The sequence below is a fragment of the Lates calcarifer genome, linkage group LG23 (assembly GCF_001640805.2).
Source record: "Lates calcarifer isolate ASB-BC8 linkage group LG23, TLL_Latcal_v3, whole genome shotgun sequence".
In the NCBI taxonomy this organism is placed as follows: Eukaryota; Metazoa; Chordata; class Actinopteri; family Centropomidae; genus Lates; species Lates calcarifer.
The window spans coordinates 14,354,236-14,382,160 of NC_066855.1; the positions used below are offsets into that span (position 1 = coordinate 14,354,236).

Genomic DNA, 27,925 nt, shown 5'->3' on the forward strand with positions numbered 1-27,925 from the left:
TAATAATAATAATAATAATAATTAAAGCTGCGAGCAGCGTTGAACGGGCCCTCGCACCCGGCGCCGTCGGGGGAGCGGCGACCGCGGGACCCCGGCAACCGCGGGGTCAACGCAGGTCGCAGGGCACACGGCTGGCGTAACAGTTCACACTTCCGAGATGTAAAAATTTTAAATAAAAGCTTTTACGCTAATTATTTTCTGTGATAATATTTTTCAGAGCTCATCATCTGTGACAGCTCTTGGCTCTCCTGACTGTAACCTCTCTGTGGCAGCTTCTCACAGACTCAATCAACTCCTCTTCCCCTCCCCCTCAAACACAAACACAACACAACACACCACAACACAGATACCCCTCCCAAAAGGAGATAAAACTCAGTTTTAACTTGAGTTTACAAGCTTTGAGCTTTGAGCAAAAGCATTTTTTTGCAAGTTCTGTTACTTGGGTGCATATATAAATCATTTGATGCTTAAACAAGGGCTTATAATGAAGTTATTTGAACAGTGAATATCTCATCTGCCTAAAGTCAGGGCGAAGCCACTAACCAGCTGTAGGGATGGGTATCATTAGGATTTTATCTTTATCCATACAGACCCCTATCAGTCCAGCTCAGACTGTTACTGGTTTAAGAGAGTGAAGTTTATAGCAATTTGCAAAATTTGGAGATTAGTGACAAACTAACCAGTTAGACTACATACAGACAAGCTTTCATTTTAGCTGTTAGTAACAGTTTGCCATGAGCTTAACCAGCGTGCTGTGCTTCGTGTTAAACATGTCATGAGACTGTGGACAACGTTTGAGAATCCAGCTTTGACAATCTGGCCAGATATGGAGTTTCTGAAGAGGTGGCCGCAGCTTTTCTTTTGCAATGCAGTGTTCAACTTGAGTGGCTGAATAATATTCAGTGTTTCACTATCAGAAAAACACTGCATTAAACATTGTCTGTAGCCTCACTGAGCTGAGGTCAGACCAGGTGAATCTAACTGATCAACCCTGTGAGGTGGCTCACCCCCGTGGTCAAGGAGTAGGTAAGATCACATGAAATGATCTCCTTGATAGATACCGATTAATTAAAGGCACATCAGTGACAGGGAATGCTATTAAAACTAAACTATTTAAACTAGGTGACATTGAACTTGCCAAAGAGATTTTTCATTGATACATTTCAGGTAGAATTTAGTTTTCAATAAGGAAAATGCTGTAAGAAACCTGAATTTGTTGCAACAAATTTAAAATAAAAGCTTTTATGCTAATTATTTTTCTGTGATAATATTTTTCAGAGCTCATCATCTGTGACAGCTCTTGGCTCTCCTGACTGTAACCTCCCTGTGGCAGCTTCTCACAGACTCAATCAACTCCTTCTTCCCCTCCCCCCTCAAACACAAACACAAACACACACACACAGACACACACACACAGAACACACAGAGACCCCCTTCCAAAAACCCATCAAAGAGTAATACAATGGCTCCATCTGTAGGATAAAGTAGAGAGTCGCAACAGGAAGTTACCCCAAAATCTGAGGTTTCAAACAGGAAGTTGGGTTTCCGAACTTTGACGGGCCAGAACCGGCACACGCTTCGACCCAAACTCACAATTTTCGGAGCCAGTCTTCCAAAAATTGTCAAGGAGGGGCTGACAACATTTGAAGTGAATCTGGTCACCCGTCTAGAAACTGGACATCACACTATAAAATATGTCATTTCCTGCTATAAATAGGTGGCGCTACAACAATTGTATGAATATTGACATATGGATGTGTGCAGATAGGTACCATTAACAATCCTGTAAAGTTTGATGCAGTTTGGACAAAGTATGGCCGAAATATAGCAAAAATAAAGCAACTTCCTGTTTCGTGGCGAGTAATCGAACTTTGAGGGGCCATAACTTCCACGCCCTTCAACAAAAACTCAAAATCTGCCGCAATTTAACATCGTCTATGTCTTAAGAACATACTATTAAGTTTTGAAGTCAATCGGGATAATGCGTCTAGGACTAGTTCGCGTTCAAGCGACCCCTGGAAATGGCCAAAAACACACAATTTTTTCACCTTCCGGTCAAAATAAAAATACTTTCTGTTGGGTTTAGAATATGGCTCCAAGAGACTTTTTGGTGCGTCATGGGATGTTACATATGTGTGCAGATTTTCAGATTTTTAGGCGCAACGGGCTTGAGGGGCTGTTCCGTTTAAAAATGTAGGTGGCGCTACCGAGGGCATTTTACCACGCCCATGCTCAAGACCCCTAAATTATTAAATTTTTCGCCGTGCCTGACGCGTCTGCAAATTTTTGGTAAGTTTTCACGCATGTTAAGGCCCTCAAAAAGCCGATCTAAGAGGCGGAAAAAAAGAAAAAAAAATAATAATAATAATAATTAAAGCTGCGAGCAGCGTTGAACGGGCCCTCGCACCCGGCGCCCGTCGGGGGAGCGGCGACGCGCGGACCCGGCAACGCGCGGGGTCAACGCAGGTCGCAGGGCACACGCTGGCGTAACAGTTCACACTTCCGAGATGTAAAAATTTTAAATAAAAGCTTTTATGCTAATTATTTTCTGTGATAATATTTTTCAGAGCTCATCATCTGTGACAGCTCTTGGCTCTCCTGACTGTAACCTCTCTGTGGCAGCTTCTCACAGACTCAATCAACTCCTCTTCCCCTCCCCCCTCAAACACAAACACAAACACAAACACACACACACACACACAGATACCCCCTCCCAAAAGGAGATAAAACTCAGTTTTAACTTGAGTTTACAAGCTTTGAGCTTTGAGCAAAAGCATTTTTTTGCAAGTTCTGTTATTGGGTGCATATATAAATCATTTATGCTTAAACAAGGGTTATAATGAAGTTATTTGAACAGTGAATATCTCATCTGCCTAAAGTCAGGGCGAAGCCACTAACCAGCTGTAGGGATGGGTATCATTAGGATTTTATCTTTATCCATACAGACCCCTATCAGTCCAGCTCAGACTGTTACTGGTTTAAGAGAGTGAAGTTTATAGCAATTTGCAAAATTTGGAGATTAGTGACAAACTAACCAGTTAGACTACATACAGACAAGCTTTCATTTTAGCTGTTAGTAACAGTTTGCCATGAGCTTAACCAGCGTGCTGTGCTTCGTGTTAAACATGTCATGAGACTGTGGACAACGTTTGAGCCAGCTTTGACATCTGCAGATATGAGTTTCTGAAGAGGGGCCTGCTGAGGTTAGATGTGCTGAATAATATCCATTTTCATATCAGAAAAAACACTGCATTAAACATTGTCTTAGCTCACTGAGCTGAGGTCAACAGGTAATATAACCAACCTGTGAGGTGGCTCACCCCCGTAAGATAAACACATAAATGATCCCTGATAGAACCGATAATTAAAGGCACATCAGTGACAGGGAATGCTATTAAAACTAAACTATAAACTGGTGACATTAACTGCAAAAGAAGATTTTTATTGATACATTTCAGGTAGAATTTAGTTTTCAATAAGGAAAATGCTGTAAGAAACCTGAATTTGTTGCAACAAATTTAAAATAAAAGCTTTTATGCTAATTATTTTCTGTGATAATATTTTTCAGAGCTCATCATCTGTGACAGCTCTTGGCTCTCCTGACTGTAACCTCCCTGTGGCAGCTTCTCACAGACTCAATCAACTCCTCTTCCCCTCCCCCCTCAAACACACACACACAGACACACACACACAGAGACCCCCTTCCAAAAACCCATCAAAGAGTAATACAATGGCTCCATCTGTAGGATAAAGTAGAGAGTCGCAACAGGAAGTTACCCCAAAATCTGAGGTTTCAAACAGGAAGTTGGGTTTCCGAACTTTGACGGGCCAGAACCGGCACACGCTTCGACCCAAACTCACAATTTTCGGAGGACTTCTTCCAAAAATTGTCAAGGAGGGGCTGACAACATTTGAAGTGAATCTGGTCACCCGTCTAGAAACTGGACATCACACTATAAAATATGTCATTTCCTGCTATAAATAGGTGGCGCTACAACAATTGTATGAATATTGACATATGGATGTGTGCAGATAGGTACCATTAACAATCCTGTAAAGTTTGATGCAGTTTGGACAAAGTATGGCCGAAATATAGCAAAAATAAAGCAACTTCCTGTTTCGTGGCGAGTAATCGAACTTTGAGGGGCCATAACTTCCACGCCCTTCAACAAAAACTCAAAATCTGCCGCAATTTAACATCGTCTATGTCTTAAGAACATACTATTAAGTTTTGAAGTCAATGGGATAATGCGTCTAGGACTAGTTCGCGTTCAAGCGACCCCTGGAAATGGCCAAAAACACACAATTTTTTCACCTTCCGGTCAAAATAAAAATACTTTCTGTTGGGTTTAGAATATGGCTCCAAGAGACTTTTTGGTGCGTCATGGGATGTTACATATGTGTGCAGATTTTCAGATTTTTAGGCGCAACGGGCTTGAGGGGCTGTTCCGTTTAAAAATGTAGGTGGCGCTACCGAGGGCATTTTACCACGCCCATGCTCAAGACCCCTAAATTATTAAATTTTTCGCCGTGCCTGACGCGTCTGCAAATTTTGGTAAGTTTTCACGCATGTTAAGGCCCTCAAAAAGCCGATCTAAGAGGCGGAAAAAGAAGAAAAAAAATAATAATAATAATAATAATAATAATAATAATAATAATAAACAGACCGAAAACAAGAGGGTCCTTGCAACTCGTTGCATGGCCCCGTTGGGCCCACGCAACTCGTTGCTCGGGCCCTAATTAAAGCTGCGAGCAGCGTTGAACGGGCCCTCGCACCCGGCGCCCGTCGGGGGAGCGGCGACCGCGGGACCCCGGCAACCGCGGGGTCAACGCAGGTCGCAGGGCACACGCTGGCGTAACAGTTCACACTTCCGAGATGTAAAAATTTTAAATAAAAGCTTTTACGCTAATTATTTTCTGTGATAATATTTTTCAGAGCTCATCATCTGTGACAGCTCTTGGCTCTCTTGACTGTAACCTCCCTGTGGCAGCTTCTCACAGACTCAATCAACTCCTCTTCCCCTCCCCCCTCAAACACAAACACAAACACACACACACACACACACACACACACACACACAGATACCCCCTCCCAAAAGGAGATAAAACTCAGTTTTAACTTGAGTTTAAAAGCTTTGAGCTTTGAGCAAAAGCATTTTTTTAAGTTCTGTTATTGGGTGCATATATAAATCATTTATGCTTAAACAAGGCTTATAATGAAGTTATTTGAACAGTGAATATCTCATCTGCCTAAAGTCAGGGCGAAGCCACTAACCAGCTGTAGGGATGGGTATCATTAGGATTTTATCTTTATCCATACAGACCCCTATCAGTCCAGCTCAGACTGTTACTGGTTTAAGAGAGTGAAGTTTATAGCAATTTGCAAAATTTGGAGATTAGTGACAAACTAACCAGTTAGACTACATACAGACAAGCTTTCATTTTAGCTGTTAGTAACAGTTTGCCATGAGCTTAACCAGCGTGCTGTGCTTCCTGTTAAACATGTTATGAGACTGTGGACAAGGCTGAAAATATTACTTTACTAACTACTTGCCGAACAGGCGCTTTGACAAAGAAAAGGTAAAGGCCAGCAGCTTTTACTTTTCAATGCACTTGTCGTCAACTTGAGTGGCTTATATTCAGCTGGTTCACCTCGACGCCCGTGGACCTAGTGCACTTTTCCTGTCGCCGTACACTGAGTAACACGAAAAAATCAGCTGACCCCGTGTGAAATTTCCTAACTGATCAAAACCAAACTGTAAAGACAGCATCAATCCACGCTCAGCTTTGGTCAAGGGGAGACATATGGGAGAAGATGAGTAGAGAGATGGAAAGAAACAGAAAGGGTGATGGAGAAAGATTACATGAATTCAAAATAACCTACAATTCCTTAAAATTAATTTGAAGCCAGTTTAATTTTTTGAGCCAGCTTTGACATCTGCAGATATGAGTTTCTGAAGAGGGGCCTGCTGAGGTTAGATGTGCTGAATAATATCCATTTTCATATCAGAAAAAACACTGCATTAAACATTGTCTTAGCTCACTGAGCTGAGGTCAACAGGTAATATAACCAACCTGTGAGGTGGCTCACCCCCGTAAGATAAACACATAAATGATCCCTGATAGAACCGATAATTAAAGGCACATCAGTGACAGGGAATGCTATTAAAACTAAACTATAAACTGGTGACATTAACTGCAAAAGAAGATTTTTATTGATACATTTCAGGTAGAATTTAGTTTTCAATAAGGAAAATGCTGTAAGAAACCTGAATTTGTTGCAACAAATTTAAAATAAAAGCTTTTATGCTAATTATTTTCTGTGATAATATTTTTCAGAACTCATCATCTGTGACAGCTCATGGCTCTCTTGACTGTAACCTCCCTGTGGCAGCTTCTCACAGACTCAATCAACTCCTCTTCCCCTCCCCCCTCAAACACACACACACAGACACACACACACAGAGACCCCCTTCCAAAAACCCATCAAAGAGTAATACAATGGCTCCATCTGTAGGATAAAGTAGAGAGTCGCAACAGGAAGTTACCCCAAAATCTGAGGTTTCAAACAGGAAGTTGGGTTTCCGAACTTTGACGGGCCAGAACCGGCACACGCTTCGACCCAAACTCACAATTTTCGGAGCCAGTCTTCCAAAAATTGTCAAGGAGGGGCTGACAACATTTGAAGTGAATCTGGTCACCCGTCTAGAAACTGGACATCACACTATAAAATATGTCATTTCCTGCTATAAATAGGTGGCGCTACAACAATTGTATGAATATTGACATATGGATGTGTGCAGATAGGTACCATTAACAATCCTGTAAAGTTTGATGCAGTTTGGACAAAGTATGGCCGAAATATAGCAAAAATAAAGCAACTTCCTGTTTCGTGGCGAGTAATCGAACTTTGAGGGGCCATAACTTCCACGCCCTTCAACAAAAACTCAAAATCTGCCGCAATTTAACATCGTCTATGTCTTAAGAACATACTATTAAGTTTTGAAGTCAATCGGATAATGCGTCTAGGACTAGTTCGCGTTCAAGCGACCCCTGGAAATGGCCAAAAACACACAATTTTTTCACCTTCCGGTCAAAATAAAAATACTTTCTGTTGGGTTTAGAATATGGCTCCAAGAGACTTTTTGGTGCGTCATGGGATGTTACATATGTGTGCAGATTTTCAGATTTTTAGGCGCAACGGGCTTGAGGGGCTGTTCCGTTTAAAAATGTAGGTGGCGCTACCGAGGGCATTTTACCACGCCCATGCTCAAGACCCCTAAATTATTAAATTTTTCGCCGTGCCTGACGCGTCTGCAAATTTTGGTAAGTTTTCACGCATGTTAAGGCCCTCAAAAAGCCGATCTAAGAGGCGGAAAAAGAAGAAAAAAAATAATAATAATAATAATAATAATAATAATAATAATAATAAACAGACCGAAAACAAGAGGGTCCTTGCAACTCGTTGCATGGCCCCGTTGGGCCCACGCAACTCGTTGCTCGGGCCCTAATAATAATAAACCGAACGAAAACAAGAGGGTCCTTGCAACTCGTTGCATGGCCCCGTTGGGCCCACGCAACTCGTTGCTCGGGCCCTAATTAGATAAAAATGGAAGTGAGACTGATGTTTTGACACAGAGTCAGAAACAGGTAAGGCCAACAAACCTGTTTCTGTTTAAATACTCTCAAGGTATTTGGGTCTTTGTTGGTGGAGGATATAATGGAAGTCACTTCAGCGTGACCAGTGTTATATAACCTCCTATGTAAATACAGAAGCAGCAAACCATGAAAACAATAAAATATACTGAGACCATAAAAAACTGCTGCACAGTAGATTAAAGGGTGAATATATAACAAACTTCTCTGCAGAGTCACGTATTTACTTTGTTATGACACCACCTTATTACAATACAGAGCCACAATACGCTTAATCATAATGAAATACAAACACAGATGGCAGCCTCGCGTTTTATCATGTTGACCGTTACTGCAGCTGATGAAATCTTTTATGCTGAAACTCATTTGCATGTGTGTGGGTTTAGGAATGTCTTTGCATCAGAGAACTTGGACAAATATGTTCCGCAAACACAGTGGTAGAAAGTTACAGGCTGACTGGAGGATCGATCATTGAGAACTGAGATGTTAAAATGATGATTTACGAAACTCAAGGATTATTTTACAGAAAGATACATAAAAACAAATATATCTTGGGCATGTTTCACTCTGAAGTATATATACACAACTGTTTCAAAAATTACTTACAAGGGCATTCAGAAGCAGAAAATTGACATATATGCTTTTTAACCATCAGTGACTTCTTAACTGATTGATGGGCTGTGTTGATATACAATACATGACAGGAACTATATGGTGCTGATATCAAGTATCAGTTATCTGGTCTGTCAACTCTTATTTTCCTGTAAGCTCAGATCTTTCAGAAAGAGAGACTCTTTCAAAAGAGGATGTGTAGCTAAAAAGGCACTTCCTCAGAGCTGATTGTGGTTTTATTGATTGTGTATCTAACATTTCTGAGAGAGGCTAACACACAATTATTGTATCTTCTCAACAGAATTTTGGTAATGTATATTATGAGAAATCACTGCCTTTTTCTTTCCTTTTTGCGACATTAAACAATCTGCTAAGACAATAAATACCTGCTAAGAATAACTTCTTACTTTTGTTGACATGTTGTCTGCTGCAATCGCATTGATATTTCGGAAGCATACTTAAGAAAACCTACAGCTAGAAATGTCTCTCTAAAATGTGCATTTGGAGGGAGACATTATCTTCCGCTGTGTCTTCTAAAGGAGGAGGAAGACAAAATGGAGACACTTACTGAGGAGAGCTGAGGAAGGAGCGATCACTCAGCCAGCCGAAGAGAGGGTCATTTAGACTGTTCCATATAAGGAACACCGTCTGTGGAGCATCAGAGAAGGAAAATATATATAAAAATATAAAAATATATATAAAATATATTATATATAAAAATAAATAAATACAAGCTGATGAGGGCTTTTTGATGAGTAACAACTAACAATAATTTTTGGTGCCATTTTATGTCTTTACTCGATGGCTGACAGTAGAGAGGTGACAGGAAATGAGGGAAGAGAGAGACTGGGGGACAACATGATGCAACAAATGTCTCTGGCTGGACATGAACTGAAACAACACACCAAGGAGCCCCATGACAGCACATCTAAATAACTGTGATCCATATATAGAGGCTGACCTCAGTTTCCACTACAATTATTAATTTAGTGGTCAGGCGATCATTTTACAGAAGGACAAAACAGTAGCTATTTATTGTTTTTGTTGGTTTATCATTGTTTGAATACTTGAGTTACTGTAAATAATGCACAACTTTGCAGGCTAATTTAAATCTACAGAATAATAATGTCACATATTTGAGAATTCCAGGGGATTGCATGCTTTTCAGATAATGAACTTAGACATCATGACTCATAATATTCCATACCTAACACATTATATAAACAGTATATTGTTAGTAGAAGAGGTTCCTCTGGGTAAGATAACGCTTATTTTCTTCTGTAGTGTCCATTCCTTAAATTTTCTTCAGCCCAAAAGTTTTAAAGATAGAAAGTTGTGGCTGAAGCCGGTGCCCTCCTAACAAGCTCGTTAACAGGACTCACATTCAACTATAAAAACCACTCAGCATCACTGGGCTTGTACTTTGGTACCAAATTACAAGCTTAGACTACAAGTCAAAATTTAGATTGAATGAAAATGATTCAGGTTTCTTCTCACTTACCTCTCCCACCCAGAAGGAGACTTTATCAATCTTGTAGACGGACACAAATGTCTCCACATAGTAAAGCAGGAACACATTGTGGAGGATGGACGTGAACAGGGCCAAAGAACCATAGAGCACTGCAGTAGAGAACACGCCTTGCCAGAAGCCCCAAACGCTCCTGCCCATTCTTCTTTCTCAGTCTCTCTGCTCCGTCTTTTCTCTGAGCCAAGCTGGAAACATCTCACGGCCTGGCCGACCCAGGGTCACCACCTCATCGTAGTCTGTAAAAACACAGCACAATTTTTAAAAGTTATTTTCAGCTCAGAGGACAAAGAAGACTGTATTCTCTCACCACAAAATGCAAAAGACATATTGTGTGTGTGAATATGCTAAAGACATTTTAGAGTGTTACTTGTACAATAAGAGCTGAAAATGACATTGACATTCCTGACTGTCTCCCCACAGAGTTTGAGCAGACCAAAAGAGAGCCGTTTTCATAGCAACAGTACAGTAAGTACTCATTAGTTAGGTTGTGTTCCTTTTTCCTCTGGCCCACGCCCAGCTGTGTGGTTTTCCCTGTGTGTGTTTGAGTAAAATTGTAATTTTACTCATTTTTATGACCACTCCACCTCTCTGTCTCCATTGAAAGCTGCTCTTCCTCACAGTAAAACAACAAAAGGAAAGTCACAGGATCCTCTCTTCCTTAAATGTCACATTCAGCCTTGAATTATGATGGTGGTACACTGTGTAATTTACACCTACTCTGAATACAATGGACATGATATTAGACAATTTTTGAAGATAACAAAGCACTGGCTTGGTAAGTAAACACAATGTTATCTCTATGTCACATCACTTTGTGAATAACAGTGTCCTCTATCACACTAACTGAGAACAAAGGCTTCCCTAAATGAATGCAAATCCTGTGTTAGTTTCACTTTCCTCTTACAACCCCAAGCAAGCACGTAGCACCCTTGGGAAAGGAATTCATTTAAAAACACACAGAGGCCTCTTAATTTACACCTGACTACCACAAGTACAGACTTGCCCTGATCTACAAACACCTTCCTTGTCACATCGTCAGTGTGAAAGCTGTATAATAACTCACAATAACAGTGTCTCAAGGCGATGTGATATCTTCTGGCGGAGGCAACCACAATGCGGTGTCTAAACACAGCTGCGGAACCACACTTTCATCTCAGGATCTGAGTGAGATAGCAAACCTGACCAAAGCAATCCTCTTGGAGTGTAACTAAAAGCTTTCCAACCCTGTTCCTATCAGATCCAAGCAGTGAAGCAGGGATGACTCTCAGCTGGCTACACCATATCACATCTCTAACACATATCTTGCTGGATGACAAGCAGTCGTTGTTGTTGGTTAACAGGCAGCAGAGTGGGACAACATCAACAAACATCAAATTCATGTCCCTTCAGCCACGGCAGGGATTCAGAGCTGTTTCCACCTGTGGAGAGGATTCTTGGCAGGGATACAGTAAAGACAGAGCTGTTGTCTTCACTCTGATAGACAAAAGATATGGTGCCCAAACATTGTGACTGAGCTGGTTACACCTGATCTCAAGACAGATTCACAGAGTAGACAGTTGTTCATGACAGTAAGTGGTATCAGGGATCAGATGCTTGCTTTACACTGCACATATTTAGATTATAAACTGAATGACAGAATCCGGCTCAGAAATTTGGGAAAATAAGGTTTCCTAAAGTAGAAGCTAGCAGGGTTTCAAAGGTAACAGGCAATAATAGCTACAGCTTCATACAAGCTGGAATAGTAATGTAGCCATAAAATATAAGACAATGGACTGAATGACATATTTGATAAGCTTTCTAAAAAAAAAAAAACGAGATCTGCAAACATTATCATTAACAGCTAATTGACAAGATTAGACTGATTATCGGCTGGCGATTCACCTGACATATAGTAATCGATTAAAGCTACACCTGACTAACTAACATCGCACATGTTGCGTAGTGTGCCGTTTCTGTCCACAGCAGCTGAAAAGACTGACTGCTACTCACAGGTTAAGGAAAGCTGCTAACTACTAGTGGTTAGCATTAGCTAGCCTTATTAACATGCTAGCATTAGCTGGCTGGTTAACGTCAACAGGCTGCCTGAGCGGAAATAAACTCAAACTTCACATATATTCATAACAACAGAGTAAATAAAGGTGACGTACCAACAAATGAGCTGTTGACCAGGTTAAATAAATCGTGTTTGCTCTCGGTGGGAAGCTGAATTGCCGGCTCTCCTGCCGCTGCTGTTGCTTCTGCTGCTGTTCCTCGGCTGAGTCTCGACCACTGTAACGCGACAGTGGAAGCAGACAGTCCACGTCATGATAACTACAATCGGTTACTCACGTCCGTGACGAACCTTAGTGGCTCTGTGGAGGGGGTTCCCCAGCAGATAGGAGTAACAGCGCCGCCCAGTGGCAGGCAAGGCTTGATTACCAAGGGGCCCCAGGCTCTCAGTGGCGGAAGAAGTACTCACAATGTAAAAAAATAAAAATAAAAATCTCTGTTACAAATAGAGGTCCTCCATTTAAAATTATACGCGTGTAAAGGTACATAATAGTTACCAGCAAAACATAAAGTATCCAAAGTCAAAGAACTCATACAGCAGAATTTTGCTGAGGAAATTATGAACTTCCAAAAGGTCCTGAAATTTTTCATTTTTATTTTATGCTCACAAGATAATATTTTGTGCATGTAAGATAAGATAAGATAAGATAAGATAAGATAAGATAAGATAAGATAAGATAATAATTTCTTAGTTACACAGCAGGGAAATCACTGTTACTGGAGCAAAGAGGGTGGTGCCATAGCAAGAATATCAGTAAAAATAAAAAGTAATAAAGTAAGTAAAATGAATGCGTAGGTTAACATTCACAACACATCTTTTAAAACAAGCTCAGCCAGAGAAATGTTTCAAGACTTCATTGAGTTCTTCTGTTTTGTTGCAGCACAAGTTACTTGCACAACTCAAATATGAATCTAATCAGCCACAGTAACTGAAAACCCCTGTGTGTGTTTATCACCTGTAATACGCATCATATCTTACAAGATGATCATATGGTCTGTATGTAACATCAAACTAACTAGTACCTATAGCTGTCAGATGAATGGAGTGGAATCAAAAATGCATGTAGTGGAGTAAAAGTATAATATTGAAAAAATTAGAAATACTCATGTACAGAAAGAGCACTGACAAAATGTACTTAAGAACAGTGCAGGAAATGAGTTTAAATATATTTCACCTCTCATTTAATTGTTTTATTCTGTTTTAATCTCTTATTTTATAGATATGTATGTACTTTAAAAAATATTTTTCATAGAATTGCACTCACTTGTGGTCATTTTACATCGCTTCTGAATCATTTTGTCTTTCTGGGGTCATTTTGTGTCCACGCTTCATTTGTGACCTGTGTGTCCCAAGATTTATCTGAGGTGTCCAAGATGAATTTGTGACAGGGGTTCACAAGTAGATATGGGCTCATTTTAAGGGGTCAAATGCTGTGGAGATTTAGAGCCACTATCTTAAATATTCCTCTTGATTTCATTCCTACTCATCTTTCACATCTAACCTCTAGGACCCTGTCAGTGTGATACTGTGGTGTAGACCCATAAAACACTGGGAACAAAGTTAGGCACACCCTTTTGTGCAATTCATGTCTAACTGTCACACGGTTTTAAAATATTTATTTAGCCAATCTCCCCTCTTTTATCATTTCTCCAATAAAGTGGATTTAATGTGATGTCAATGAGAGGGCAGACCAAGATTAATCTCTCTGATATTTAATGAAAAGAGGATGTGCTCTCAGTGTTGTGTGCTGAGTGTACATAACTAAGCAGGGATAAGACAGGCCTTTCACAATATGTCTGCTGTGGGATAAGAGCAGTATAAAACAATCTAGTCTCATACTGAGTCTGTCTGAACAGATGTAATGCTAGATTCAGTATGTAAAGTCTGACTAAGTCTACTAATGGGTTAAAAGAAGAAAAGGGAAGATAAGTTTCAGAATGAGTCTGGACAGACTATTAATAACTTACCCAAAACTGTAATCCATGGTAATACTCAAACTTAGAGATATAATCTGATTATTTTCACTGTCTTGGGTTTCTTTGTCTCTAAAGTATATATTCAATAGTCTAGTCAGTATGCTGCAATATAAGTATCACGGTTACAATATTTTACCCCTCACAATGCTTCTGATTTGATTAAATTACGGACCACCTGCTTTTAAAAGCAAATTGTAATGACAAGTCAAAACCTCAACATACTGAAGCAATATTTGTATTACTGTTTAAGTCACAATTAAAATTACTTAACTGCACAACACTGCAAGTCAGACATCTGTGTACAGATTAGATACTGTAGTAAATGTATAAGTTGCTTAATATATTAAAATAAAGAATACTTTGTGCTTTTGGTCTCTATCTCTAGATCATTGTGGTGTTGCATCAGGTAGTGTTGAGCCATGTGAATATATTCCTCTGTTCTCCTTCTGTTTGCTCTCTGTTACTCATTTAAAGAAAGTAGTGGTGGTGCACGGATGACAAACACAAAGTAGGCTCAGTAACAGGGAACGCTTTGTACTTGGGAGACATAAAATGCAAGTAAGCGCTAGTATATGATACACTGGATTGGACACAGCCCTGAAACACCTACACAGCGTATTGGTTGATTTCCATGGAGCTCCATTGGTGGGGAACAGGAACAAGACAAATAGATTGGATTTTTGTTTTTCTACTTCTTGTCCAGCAGGGGTCAGTCATGAGGCACAGATCACATAGATACTACTCAGACCGATTGGTCGCCACAGTAAAAAGCTTAAATGCCAAGAAAGTGTGAAGTGCAATTCTAAGGCAATAAGAAAATAAGAACAACTAATTTTGCTACAATATTCAAAATATAATATATATAATTTCTAATGCGGCCTGTTTCAGTTGTATTTCTGTGACTTTCTGTACTCAGCATTGAAATATCATTATTTTCTAAATAGTTTCCCCATACACGTTAAGTACTATTTTTTATTTATTGCAGCAGAAACACACAATACAAACATATATCACTTCTCCCTACAGAAGACTAAATACTAAAACTAAAATATTTTTGTACAATGATTTTTTGTATTTCAACAACAGCTACAACATAAGTAGCTCAGCTCCAGCTTTATGTATCAAAACAACGGAAAGCATAAAAGCATTATAGGCTACATAAGGAAGGTCAACCTATTTGGGCTGTGAATCTAATGTGTGTGTGTGTGTGTGTGTGTGTGTGTGAGGGGGTGGGCTGAGTTTTGTGTGTGTGTGTGTGTGTGTGTGTGTGTGTGTGTGTGTGTGTGTGTGTGTGTGTGAGCATTGGGTAGCTGCAGCAGCGGCAGAGCAGCTCTGTGTTTCGCAGCAGAGAGGAGGACTCAGAGGATCTTTTTGTGGACTCCAGGAAACAAGCAGGTGAGTCAGTCTTCAGCGCTTCTACTCTTTCTGCTGGACGGTTCAATGTGTTTCTGCCACTTAACCTGCGCACGCACTCTAAACATTCATCTGTACTCAGGTGAAGGTGACTACACAGCGTGCTGTGCTGTTTTTCCCCTCTCAGTGCTGCAGTCCAGGTCGGACAGGTGCACATGGGTGGATGTTTGCGCGGCCATGGCTCTTATCAAACGGAATTGTAGTCTGTAAGTGCTTAAAGCCGTATTCATTAAAGTATTTTATGTGTGGAAGTATTTCTGCGTCACCGTGTCCACATTTGGACAGTCCTGAAGCCCCTTATTCATCCGAGCTGGCTGTGTTGTTCCATTATATAGACAGAGCTGTAACTCTGGTCTGAAATCAGTTTAATGGATTCATGTGTCAGGGGTTTAAAAGCTGTTACTAGTGGCTTTATTAATGGTCAATAAATTACAGGCTAAATTCATGCTTTATAAACCTCTTATGAGTCATTAATAACTTTTGGGTTGCCAGGTTGGGAGAAATCACCATGGCTGTTGAGCAGTGGTCTTATCTTGTTAGTGTAAAAGTGTGTGCTTAAAGTATAAATAATGACATGTACAATGGACCCTTTCAGAGTTTTGATCTAATATACAGTAAATCACATTACTGGATTATTGGTATTGATGCATTAATATGTAACTGATATCATGTAAGTTGATGTCGGATAAATATATATAGTGAAGTAATATAGTGAAATTGAAGTGTAAAGTGGCATTAAATTGAAATACTCATGTGAACTAGAAACATTTTACCATCCTACTTAAGTACAGGACTTGAGTAAATGCAATTTGTTATTTGGCCCTCAGCAAATGTTAGTAAGTCATCTGTAACTGGTTTCCAGTGATTCATCAAATGAATCATGGTCCAGATGCCATGCAGCCCTTTTTCCAGAGGGTCACAGGTCAAACAGACCATTGAAGGGGACTCTGTGATGAAATAAAGAACTACCTAAAAAGAAACACAGGTCGCAACTTAACAACCCAAAACTCATTCTTAGTGATGGCTTACAACTGATCCAGAAAGCTTTAGTCTGTGATTTACTTTTAACAATTAACAAGCCAGTCATCAAACTTCTTTATGAACTCTTTATAGTGGTGCAGATTCTCAAATCTCTTCAATATCTCTATTCAAATGGACACAGAAGATAAGTGTAGTATTAACAGTGGATTTGACTTATATTGAATCTTAAAATAACTTCAAGGCTAAAAATGTTCAAGCAGCATGACAAATAAACTGCATATATCACAATAAATGATGCTGATACTCCACAGTACATTACAACATATTCTTGCATTGTCAGTGGTTGTTGGAGGAAGCAGATTCAATCACATATGGTTAGATTCAGTATCAGCCTGTACCCTATCATTTCTGACAGTGTCCATTCATTATGGCTGGTATCATGTTTTTGCAACTCTTTTGACTGATGACTGATATAAATGTTTATATAATGGTGAAGAACTCATGAGTTTAAAGGCAAAGTCAATTTCCCAACATTTCTCCAGCTTCTTAAATCACATTGAGTTAATTTCATCGAGAAACGTTCCCATTTATGAGGAAGAAATGTCTCTGATAGGTGCTTCACCTCATGATACAACCTCAGAAAAAGACAAAGATGGTGAGATCATCTGTCATCACAGATTAGTGGATGGTTTTAATAAGAAGACATCCACCAGGCAGAAGAACAGTCTGTGCGACTGTTAAAATTCAGCGTCTGTACTGTATCTAAAAAAAACAAACAAACAAACAAACATGATCACATATTGTTATTTTTGAGTGTGTTGGCATGATGTATGGGCTTTACCAGCTCTTGTTTATCAGAGAACTTCTATAATGTCTATGTATTTTTAGTGTATGAAGAGAGGCAGATTGTTTGCAACACAATGGTAATTTCATGCTTCTCTGAGAAGATTTGTCTTAAGATTCTCCACATCATAGTGAACATGGCCCACAGGGTGAACCCACTCATTCTGTCTATAATATGTGACTAATCTTGTTTATGATTCAGCTCTGTGGAAACCCCCAATGGTTTTAGATAAAGAAAATATATAAATAAAGCATACAGAGTACACAATCTCTTTATTAGAATATAATATTGATCCTTTATTTGTTGGGTGATGGCTTTAATCAAAGGTATGATAGTGTGTTTGGCATTTTAAATGGTTGAAAGGAAGTACAAAAATAGTTCATTTGTTTTATCGATCTTTCTGCAGAAATGTCAGGCCAGGTATTTTGCAAATCATTTCGTCCTGTCTGACAGGAGCTTTATCACATTCTACAGACCTCTTCATATTCTGTAGGTGAGTAATGGCTTCATATCAGGATGTTCAAGGAGCAACTGAGAGCAGTGACTAGAACTGAAATCAAGTTTAGATGTCCCAGTAGATCTGTATCAAGCCCAGGTCTATGGATCAATAAACAGAAAGAAACTGATAGACTTTGCTATGTAGAAGGTGTTCCAGACACCGCCTGCTGTTTTGTTTGATTCGTCTCGTCTCCCATGATGCATGGCGTATTGGTCGTGCCACCGCCAAGGCAGATGTGTTTACCTCCCCCCCCCCCCTGGAGTTTCCATGCTTTCGTCAGTGAGGTAACACCATGTTGTCAACGCCCTTGCCAGTTCCTGTAGAACAGCGCACACACAACGCAGATGCAGATGTGTTGAGACAATGGTGTGTTTGCTGTGAGCAGCATACGGGGCAGCAGCTGACTAAACCAAACCAAAGGGCTTCTCACCAGCATGCCCGCTTGTCTGGTTGATCTGTTGTCCTCTATTTTGCCAGTTTTGCCAGACAGTGGTGCTGGAGAGGTTCACAAAGTTTATAAAGACAAACATCAACTCAAGAGTCATGTTGCACTGTTGCCCTACCTTCACTTGCAGTGTTTACACATCAAAATCTGTTTATAAGTCTCAGGGAATACCACTGCAGTTGTGAAAAGGCTGTATAAATTTTTCTGTGGCCTCAGAGGGAGCTGCGCAAACTCAGATAAATTGCTTCAGGTGATGGTAACTTGAGTCAGTGTCATTTGGGTTTGAAGTCTACAGGTTTGAAAATGAAAAACAGTCTGTGGGTGTGGAGTTAGAAAGAAGTGAGCTTTCCAGATTTCTGTAACCCACTCCTCATCTCTGCCTGAGACCAGCAGTTTGAGGCTACATTAGCTGCTACAAGCATAACACACCCAAATCTCTGCCTGAACTGTCAGCAGTAGAACTTCAATGTGGATGTGGATGTGTTGAGTTCGGCTGCATTGATTTTGATACTTTTATTTTTTTAAGCTGTTCATCATGAGTCTGTGTAAAGAGTGGAATACTCTTTTAAGCGAGTCCTTCCTGTGTTCCCCAGATTTATGTGGCACACAATGGGAACATGACAAAGGGTCCTGTGTTCCCCAGTTCATGTGCTCTCCCAGAGTTCTATGCTCCCAAGGTGCTGTGTTCCCAGCTCTCTAAACCATATAATGAGAACCTGAAGAAGATGTTCCCCAGCTCTATATGTGCTTAATATGACATGGACTATTGTGGGAACACTTGAGGGAACTTATTAAATGGGTTGCTGTGTTTATATAGCTGTTTTAAGCCATGCTTCAATACAAAACTAGGTAATATTTATGAAATGTTTTAACTTGAAACAGATCAAATTAGACCAAACACAAGAGCAGGTTTAATGTGTGTTAAGTGAATATGGAACTATGCACGTAGGACACTGGGAACACAAATAAGCTCCTGTTCTAAGCTTGCCCTTTTATGGTGCAACCTTGTGATGGAGATTCTCCTCCATCATCTGCTGTTGTAGCTGTTTGTCGTGATCATATGTTTTGTTGGTTGCACAACAGCTTTTGGCCTGCAGTTTTTCACGGTCACGGAAGTCAGGCCTACGAAGAGCATGAAACAAGCAGGCATGCCACCTGCCTGGTGATGGCAAAATGCATAGATGATGATGATTTAAGTAAAAGCTTTGTTTATAAAGAGTTAAAGTGTTACACTGGAGGAGAAAGGATAAAGGTTTGGGTCCCAACTGAGCCATAAAACGCAAGCTCTAAAAGAAACACAAAAGACATTTGGTTCCTAAGAATATACTTTTAGTGTGTTAGTGAATCATCACAAACAATGACACTTGAGGCTACAGTCAGTAGCATTGTCAGCATTGTCTGTTCCTTTTTTGGGAAAATAAAAGTTGACAAGCACAGTTGCAAAAGGTCATCAATCAAACTGAAACTGTTGTACAGTTGTACATTTTGTGAAGCAAAACTATGAACATTACACGGGGTAAAGCCAGCCTTAAGAAATAGTTGCAGGTAAATGCAAGGTAAGAAGATCCCTGCACCATTCATAACTCTTTCCCATTTTCATCTCTCACTTTGTCATCCTATAGGTTGCTCCCAAAGCTTAGCACCCAAACAGCTAACCGAGAGGTCATTAGCCTCATTGTGCTCCACGCTGAGAGCGATTAGCAGCAGTAGCCGTGGAGATTAAGCTGGTGATTCTCTAGTGTCACTGCATGGTGGGGCGGGATTCGCAGTGTTGACCCTTTGATCAGTGACAGAGCCAGAGAACGAGCAGCCAGGCGGAGATTGTGCTGATGGCACAGCGCCTAATCTCTAGATTATCCATCATGCTGCTCCAGTGTGCACACAGCTAATTAAGAGATGAAGTTGTGTGTTGCAATATCACATCACAGGGGTGCATTATTTAACTCCCAAAACTTTTTAAGTGGTCTTTTATGTAACAGCACCTTACTCATTTACTTTGGTTAAGTGGTTGTAATCAGAAAGTGATCATGCATATCAGCAAGTAATTTTCTGCTCATGCTGTTAAGTAGGCAGGAAAGTTCATGCAGTGTGTCTCTTCACTAAAGTTCATCATACCCATTGAAATATCTGAAGACATCATTAACGTCTGTGTCTGATAAACAGTGGGGATATTAAGGTCAGATTGGAGGAGTAAGTGGAATTGTCTTATCTCTCTGAAAGCTTTGTGATGCACTTGACCTGTTGGGGGTGTTTCCTGCCACCTAATGTATGCTACTTTCACCAGTGATGGAAAATAACCAAGTACATTTCTTCAAATGCTGTTCTAAAGTACAATTTTGAAGTGAAATTTCTGCTACACTCTACTTATAGTTCATTACTTTTCAAGGCTAACTTGATACCTTTTACCACACTGCCTTGATTTGACAGCTATATAGTAGCTACCGGTTAATTGTCAGAATAAATTATTACATAAAAGAACTTAAAAAAAAAGATCAAACCTTTTTGACTTGTGAGCCCTCAGAGGGTAGTTGGTCATGTTTAAACCAAAAAGACATTTTTCTTGTAAACTTTTCCCATGGTTTCATTAAAAAATTCCTCAAGGCCTGAAGAGGTAAAATTACTTTAATGTTAGAGAAAAGTCCAAATAATGAATATGGATTAATGTAGAAGAACTTATCTCATTAAACTTCTCACAACCCCTGAGATTTCTTTTTTGACCCTCTGAGGGGGGCCTAGCCTTTAGGTTTGAAACCACTGGACTAAACTCCTCAACAGTGCATGTACAGAGTATATAAGTGGTTAAAACTAGCTCCACCTCAGCCACTTTTATTGAGGGCTTTGAATGAAGGATATTTACTTCCAGTGGAATGTTTTTGCATTGTTATATTGGTTCTTTTACTTAAGGATCTGTGTACATAAACTATTACTAATAAGAACAGTACAGCATTTTCCCTCAGGTGGTAGAGTGTTTGTTCTGCAAATGTTCATTCTGTGTTTAATTGTTCTCTCCGAGTCTGAACACCACTTCTACCTCAATACAAGAATCTCATTTGGTCTGCTGGATCATTTCTCATTTAGTTATACACATTGTTTTTCTCTGTCTCTGCATAGACTGTTCTCAGCTGGAGGATAATCAAAGAGTCTGCATCCGCCTGCTGCCAGGCCTCAAAAACACACACACTTCTCACACTTAGATTGTTTGTGCACAACAAATTGAGTACAGTCGAAGCTGTGCTTGGACCCAAGCCTGTGTGTTAAACATGGGAGACCAGCGATCAGTTCAGCCCTTCCTGCTCCTGCTGCCGCTCCTACTGCTCCTCGCCAGGCTGTCACAGCTGTGGGCCTTCCCCTTCAGCCCATCTCTGGACTTGGATGTCACTCCCAGGACAACTGTCTTCTCCAAAGGTAAGCCGAATTTTCGAGATGAGAGGTTTTCCAACTGTGAGACGCAGAGGGAGAGACATGAGGCAAGGAGTCTGTGTTAAAAGAATGGGAAAACAATGAGAAGTTAGTTATTGCAGTTTGGTCTGCTCATTTTGACCACTTACCAACACTGTCAGCAGCTGGAGCTGCAGCAGTGGCTGTGGAACCAATTATGGTAATTCAGCCACTTCTTCTCATCACAGTCAAATTGAAACACACAGACATGATACACATAGTTTCAGATTCTGTGTGACTTAAACTTTCTTGGGGGGGGGGGGCATTATTTAAACAACATAGACAAAAGCTCATAGACAAAAGTTATAACTCCGGGACCTGCCTGAGATTTATCACATTCAACTTAACAATCCAGTGACAGTTATCAGTAGCTCCATGTACACTGCAAACAGGAATTGCTAATACCTAATTGGACATACTTTAAATTGTGCTAATTTGCCAAAATATAAACCAATGTAGGAACAAAAATAAACAGGGCTCAAAATGCAGGAAACAGCGTAATTCACTGAGTCTATGGAAACGTCATACTTCCTATTTACATCCTCTCAAAGCATCATGGGAACCATAGTTGCAAAATATGGCAACATAATTATCCCCCAAGTGTGGGTGAGGTTGTTGACTTTCTAAACCACTGTTTTAGATCCATCCATGGAAACACACGTGCACAAGTCCACCAAACACTCACCTTGCTGTCCTTATTTGATGCTGCTCCAGCTTCTTCCTCCCCTCCCCGTTAAAGAAGTGGCACAGTTTTCGAAGTTGGCCCTGAAGACAGCTCCTTCATGCTCAGAGTTATTAATCGCCTCTCTCAAGCCCTGTCCTAGATCACACGGCTCAGCAAACACTTCTAATGAAACAATAGACAAGAGGCCCTCATAAAAGAGGACCTGAGCGCAGTAGACCTGATTAGTGTCCGTGCAGAAAATTCTGCTGAATAGGTGTGTTTTGGCGCAGAGTGGGTATTTACACACAAGATTCAGCACCTCTGCCTTCCTCCCCTTACCTTACCCACCTCACTCCCCACCGGCTCACCTTTCCCCTCCCTCTCTCCTCGCTCCCCACCACTGCGGCAGAGGCTACCACTGCAGCTGCAGCGAGGAGGGAACTCCGGCACCGGCAGACCGATCGGATAGCTGTGCTCTTACCTCCACTCCACTCCACCCCTCTCCACTCCTCTTCAGTCCTCAGAGGATGAGTATTATTAGAGGACGGGTGGAGTGAACAGGGCCGGCTCTATTGCTAGCCGAGATCTCCGGTGCAATGTCATAAGAGCTGTTGAGAGTGTTGCAGTGTGAGATGATGGGAGGATATGCTGCCTGACAGGCTGAATCACAATCACTCAGAGATACAGTATATAACAGAAGATGTGTTTGCTACTTTATGGTGCATTTTCTTGATCCAAATAGCAATTTTTGTTTGCTGTTCGTCAGAGAGTGAAGAACGTCACCTTCAAGTTTTGTTTCACAATGCACTGATTTGTTGTGTTCTACAGAAATACTGAAGGAAAAGTATGTATAGCAGACATTGCAGCAATAAGAAATACACAAATACTGAATGTGGCACCATTTTTACAGTTCCCTGCAACCATTTGGAGCTGACAGAACTGGACTGATACTAATATGTAGTTATTTATCAGCCAAATAAAAAGGACACACTCGATTAACTCTGAGGAGTTCATCAGATGGAGCAGCACGTATTATTCATAAAGCCTCATTAAGTAAGTTTGTACGAGCATCACTGACAGGGCTGATTGTCCATTCTGAAAGCCTCTAAATCGTCATGCCTCTGGCTATTTATTTACACATCTCTGACTCTGCCTGAGATCATAAATCATACATTCTCTGCTCACTGTGGGCGCTTCTCTGTGCTGCAGCCAGAGCCAGTCTATCATCGCAGATTTTATTTTTCTCTGTGCCCTCATGGAAAGTTGTCCTTGACCTACTTCCTAATCACCAGGGGAGGCGTGTCAGTGCATGTGAGAGTGCAGGATGTGCACGTGTGTCAGCATGCGTTTCATCAGTCCCCATGTGTGTCTGTGTACCCCATGTGTATATATATGTGTGTGTGTGTGTGTACGGTGGGGAAAGTTGGGCATGCATTTTCTCACTTCATGTAAAATCTGCATACATGCACCCCCTGTCACTTTCCCCATGGAGACACATGTCATTTGGAGGTGGACGGAGAGTGACAAGCTTCTTCTCACAAGGATGATATGTCTGCCTGGGTGTGTGCTTCTCTATATGGAAATAGGATGGATGCTGTATGTGGGTGTCACTACCTATGGGAGTCTTTGTGGGAGGATTTATATCATTTCTCTCAGCTGGGGTGAGGGGGCGCTCATTAATTTACAGTATGCTCTACAGATGGCCTGCATGAGTGGGAGTACAAGGACATGCTGTGTAAGAGGGAGCTCAAATTGATAAGACAGAAAATGGCACAAGATGACTTTATGCACTCTTGTATGGAAATCTCAAGGGACCAGATGTGTCGGAAAAACCACTGTAGAAGGAAAGAAAAGGCTCCTGCATACTGGAAGAACCATGCAGAGACATTACCAGGCATTTGCCGCTATTTTCAGACATTTGTTTAGGCAAAACAATTAAGAAAATTAAGAAAAGATTAATACAGCCATAGAATTCTGTCACGTGTGTGGCTTTAATAGGTAAATTTGATGATTTGTGTGTTTATGTGGCTCGGTGGCGGCTGCCTTCCTCTCACAGAGGTGAGATTAATGCTTGACTGTGTTCTGAACTCTGCTGTTTGCCTGTGGGGTGCCTCTGCCACCAGACCTGAAGTAATGCAGTTGTGAAATATTGATGCACTGTAAGTTGTCTGTCGCTACTATGATAAGCTGAGATGGCAAAAGAAGTCTCGGTAGTGAGTTTCCTCATTGTTAGCACTATTATTATTGTGATGGTGGTAATAAAACCCTCCAACTTGACGCTTTTATTTTTAAGTTTTCTTCATCCAGCCTGGTAATTACAGGGCTGAGGAGACAGATCAATGATGGTAACCAATTTACTGTTCAGCCAAGTCTATTATTGTCTTAGCAAACAGCCTTAGCAGCTGTATCTAGTGCGTGTCGAACACAGAAAACATTGATGATTTACTCACATTATCAGCTTGGCCTCTGCTGCTCTGGCCAAAGTTGTTTAATCTCCACCTCAGCCTTGTTACACCACCATTTGTTTTCACCATCATAGTTTTTCTCTCTGTGGCAACATTTCATGCTTTGGCCCCGTAAAATCCACTGAGATTCCCATGATGCTTTGATCTTATTCCTAGTGCTGATGTGCAACTCTGACAGGATCTTATTGGTGATTCACTGATAGCATCTAGCAAGACCTGAAATAACACGGGGACTGTTTGTGTTTTGTATGTGGGGTTGGCTTTTCTTTTCTGAGATGAAAGTCTTGGCTGTCTTTCATCTCATTCTGCAGTCTCCCTGGTCGGAGTCCTATGAAAGTTTTGGCTCAGAAACAAGCTCTGAAAAGAAGGCATTATGGTTGTGTCATCATTTGGTAGTGTGGTAAACACAGCCCTGCCACTTTGACGTGATAAGAAGTGATCTCTCTGACATCTTTATTCATGAAGAACTGAGCAAACACGCCAGAGTAGTAAGCTCCCACTTCACTTTACCCCGCGAGAAAAAGCTTGATTGACATATTAAACTAAAATTGAAGTTGCATATAAATGCTCATTCATGAATGTTTATATTCATGCAGATAGTTTTAGATTTATTGCCAAGATATCTTTCCTCTCAAAACAGTGAAGGTTTGTTTGTGGTAGAGGTCTTGATCCAAAAGTGGAAAACCTTTTGTTACAGCTCTGATGATGTGATTAGCTCATGGCACCGGGCCCTTAGAAAAGCTTTGAAACTGAAACCAAACAAAGTGATCAGATTTATGTACAGGCTTTCTCCTGAGGCTTCCAGGTGGAGGACAGGGCACGTCATCTTCAGTTACATATTAGGGTTAAATTAGGACTTTACATGGAAGTTCCTCCTGCTTTCTGATTGCTTTAAGGTATAAGTCATAAATTCCCAGATTAAGGTCTGAGACAGATCAGGATTCCTGCATACTGGTGCTGGTGGAATAGAATAAGACACCTCCTTTCGTGCCTTTAAAGCAAATCCTAAACAATGGCAGTTAAATGGCATTGCTTAGTATAAAGAATTTTTTAATCCAATAATATTTACATCTTAACAAGTCCTTCAACCTGAACGGCCATATAGATAGTCTGTCCCTACCCTCTGATACGACCCACAGAGGCAGCCATCTTGATGAGGGACATCAATAGAAATAAGTCTGGGACTTTATCATTCTATCCCTGACGAAGTCTGATAAGTTGTACTGTTTTTGCAGATTGTTGTCAGTGGAACCTAAACCTAAGACTATCCGAACCTGACAGTTTGGCTCGGTCCGTATACACCTGTGGATAATTTGATCTGATCCAGTATGTGTTCCACCCAAATAGAAGGAGAACACTAACACTGACAGCAGTGTGACGCACCACCAATTAACAGGCAGCCACTGGTCAAAAACTGTAGCAATACATGTCATTTTTCCTGCACTTCACATTTCACACTCTCTGTCTGGTTACAAAAAACACCAGACCTGTAAACCACAGAACCTGTGAACAGCTCTCATTGGATCTAACCTTTACTGATGGTGAGTACTGTAGATTATCCCTTGTAATGGGAACACTGTTGCTGTCATTTGGGTGAACTGAACCTTTAAGGACAGAGGCATACAGAGGTATATGTAGATGAATGCACTATATATTATCTTGTGTACCATGGCCACTAAAATGCGTGTTACTGGTTGGCTGGAAGGCATTACATCTTAATCACTACGTAGACAGTTCCTAATGCAGTTATAATGTGAAATATGTGTCACGTCTGGTTTTGCTTGTGTGTGTTTTCCCACCCACTGCAGATCAATAATGCCTGTTTGTTGTGTTGCCTGTTGTTGCCTTTAGAGGTGGAACCATCAGTTAAAAAATAAATATTAATTTGATGATTGATTCATCGGTTTGAGTAATTTCTCAAGCAAAAATACCAAACATTCTCTGGTATTAGCTTCTCGAATGTGAGAACTGGCTGCTTTTTGTCATATATGACATTAAACTGAACATCTGTAGGTTTTGGCCAAGTTGGCCTGATAAAACAAACAAATTGAATCACTGGTGAATGGCATCTTTTCATTTTTTCAGTTCATAGATCAAACAATTGATCAATAATGAAAAAAAAAAAAAAAAAACATTAGTTACAGCCCTAGTTCACAGCATACAGGATACACACACAGGTGTACAAAATCAACAGACAACAACATCATATGTAATTTCATTTCAACACAATAATAACTAACATGAATATGTTTGACCAGTATCTGTGTCTATAATGTCTGTAATGGTATTATTCTGTTGTGTTTTTGTCAAACACAAATTTCTATGACAGTGGGTGGTCAGTAATTTTGATTGTAAACTGCAGGTAACCATAGCAACAGTACTTTTTCTCTTTAATGAAATTATTCTAACAATGGATTAAAGTAACAACAACAAGCAAACTTTAAAAAGCAGACATCAGTTTGTAGTAATAGCTATAATTATGATAATACTTCCAGACGTAGAAAATAATGAACCATATAATAATGGAGGCCATAATTTGCGTCACATTCTTTGACTTCAGTTTTCTACGCCAGGACACCCAGTTGTGTATTATTGCTTACATAATAAAGAGTCATGTTCACTGACTCTTGGGCCTGGTAAAGAAGTAAGGAGATGCTTATATAATGTGGACAGAGTTGACAACAACCGACAGTTCTGACACTGTCCAAAGAAGTTAAGTCAGTCTTTCCTTCCAGCATTTGTTCCCAAATCTTTTCGTAAGCACGTGTGTGTGTGTGTCTGTGTGTGTGTGTGTGTGCTTCGGTTTGTGCATGTGTGTCACATGCTGCGAGTCTAGTGATCAGTGAGTCACATGGGAAGCCACAAACTGTGGTGATAGACACATGCAAACATACAGCGGATTTACTATCATCTCAGACCCCACATGGAGGATTACAAATATGTCTGAGCATAAGTGTGCACATTCTGGACGCGCCACCTGTGACGGCTCAGTGTTGAGACATAGTCGGAGGAAAAAAAAACACACAACCCGCTCTCCTCAGATTGTCTGACTCACTGACAGAAATTTCTTCACTCTTTTTCAAGACAGATGAAGGGCGAAATAAGTGTGAAATGCCTGTGTGTGTGTGTTTGTGTGTGTGTGTGTGTGTGTACCCACTGGAAGGAACTGACAGATGTTTCTAAGGGGCCGTGGTTTTGACCTCCTCCCTTCATCCAGTGATGTTCTCCGAACGTTCACACAAACAGGTCTACGTTAGCGCGTGCACAAACACAGTAAGGACAACAGTAAATAGAAACCAGCTAACAGGCTGAGAGGCTTCTGGCACACTTCAGCGCTCTGTTGACTTTCCTCAT

At 40.6% G+C, this 27,925-nt stretch overlaps 2 protein-coding genes across 9 annotated transcripts in view; one reads left to right on the forward strand and one right to left on the reverse strand.

The window, feature by feature from the left end:
• mfsd13a (major facilitator superfamily domain containing 13A) overlaps positions 1–12,108 on the reverse strand; it is a 54,352-nt gene extending 42,244 nt beyond the window's left edge. Inside the window, exons 1-3 of one of the 3 annotated variants that reach the window (XM_051066261.1) lie at positions 11,944–12,108; positions 9,770–10,032; positions 8,837–8,916 (exon numbers count right to left, since the gene is read on the reverse strand). In XM_051066261.1, coding sequence (XP_050922218.1) covers positions 8,837–8,916; positions 9,770–9,937 — 248 coding nt within the window. In that variant the 5' untranslated portion in view covers positions 9,938–10,032; positions 11,944–12,108. The remainder of the gene's footprint in view (positions 1–8,836; positions 8,917–9,769; positions 10,033–11,943) is intronic. The other 2 variants (XM_051066259.1, XM_051066260.1) reach the window with 2 other exon arrangements.
• The window catches only part of sema4gb (sema domain, immunoglobulin domain (Ig), transmembrane domain (TM) and short cytoplasmic domain, (semaphorin) 4Gb), a 77,564-nt gene that overhangs the window by 31,093 nt on the left and 18,546 nt on the right, over positions 1–27,925 (forward strand). Inside the window, exons 1-3 of one of the 6 annotated variants that reach the window (XM_051066256.1) lie at positions 15,108–15,217; positions 15,318–15,441; positions 21,116–21,409. The exons of 2 other annotated variants lie outside the window; for them this stretch is intronic. In XM_051066256.1, the coding sequence (XP_050922213.1) occupies positions 21,265–21,409 (145 nt within the window). In that variant the 5' untranslated portion in view covers positions 15,108–15,217; positions 15,318–15,441; positions 21,116–21,264. Of the gene's footprint in view, positions 1–15,097; positions 15,218–15,317; positions 15,442–21,115; positions 21,410–27,925 lie in introns of those variants that run through there. 3 more of the 6 variants (XM_051066257.1, XM_018693445.2, XM_051066254.1) reach the window with 3 other exon arrangements.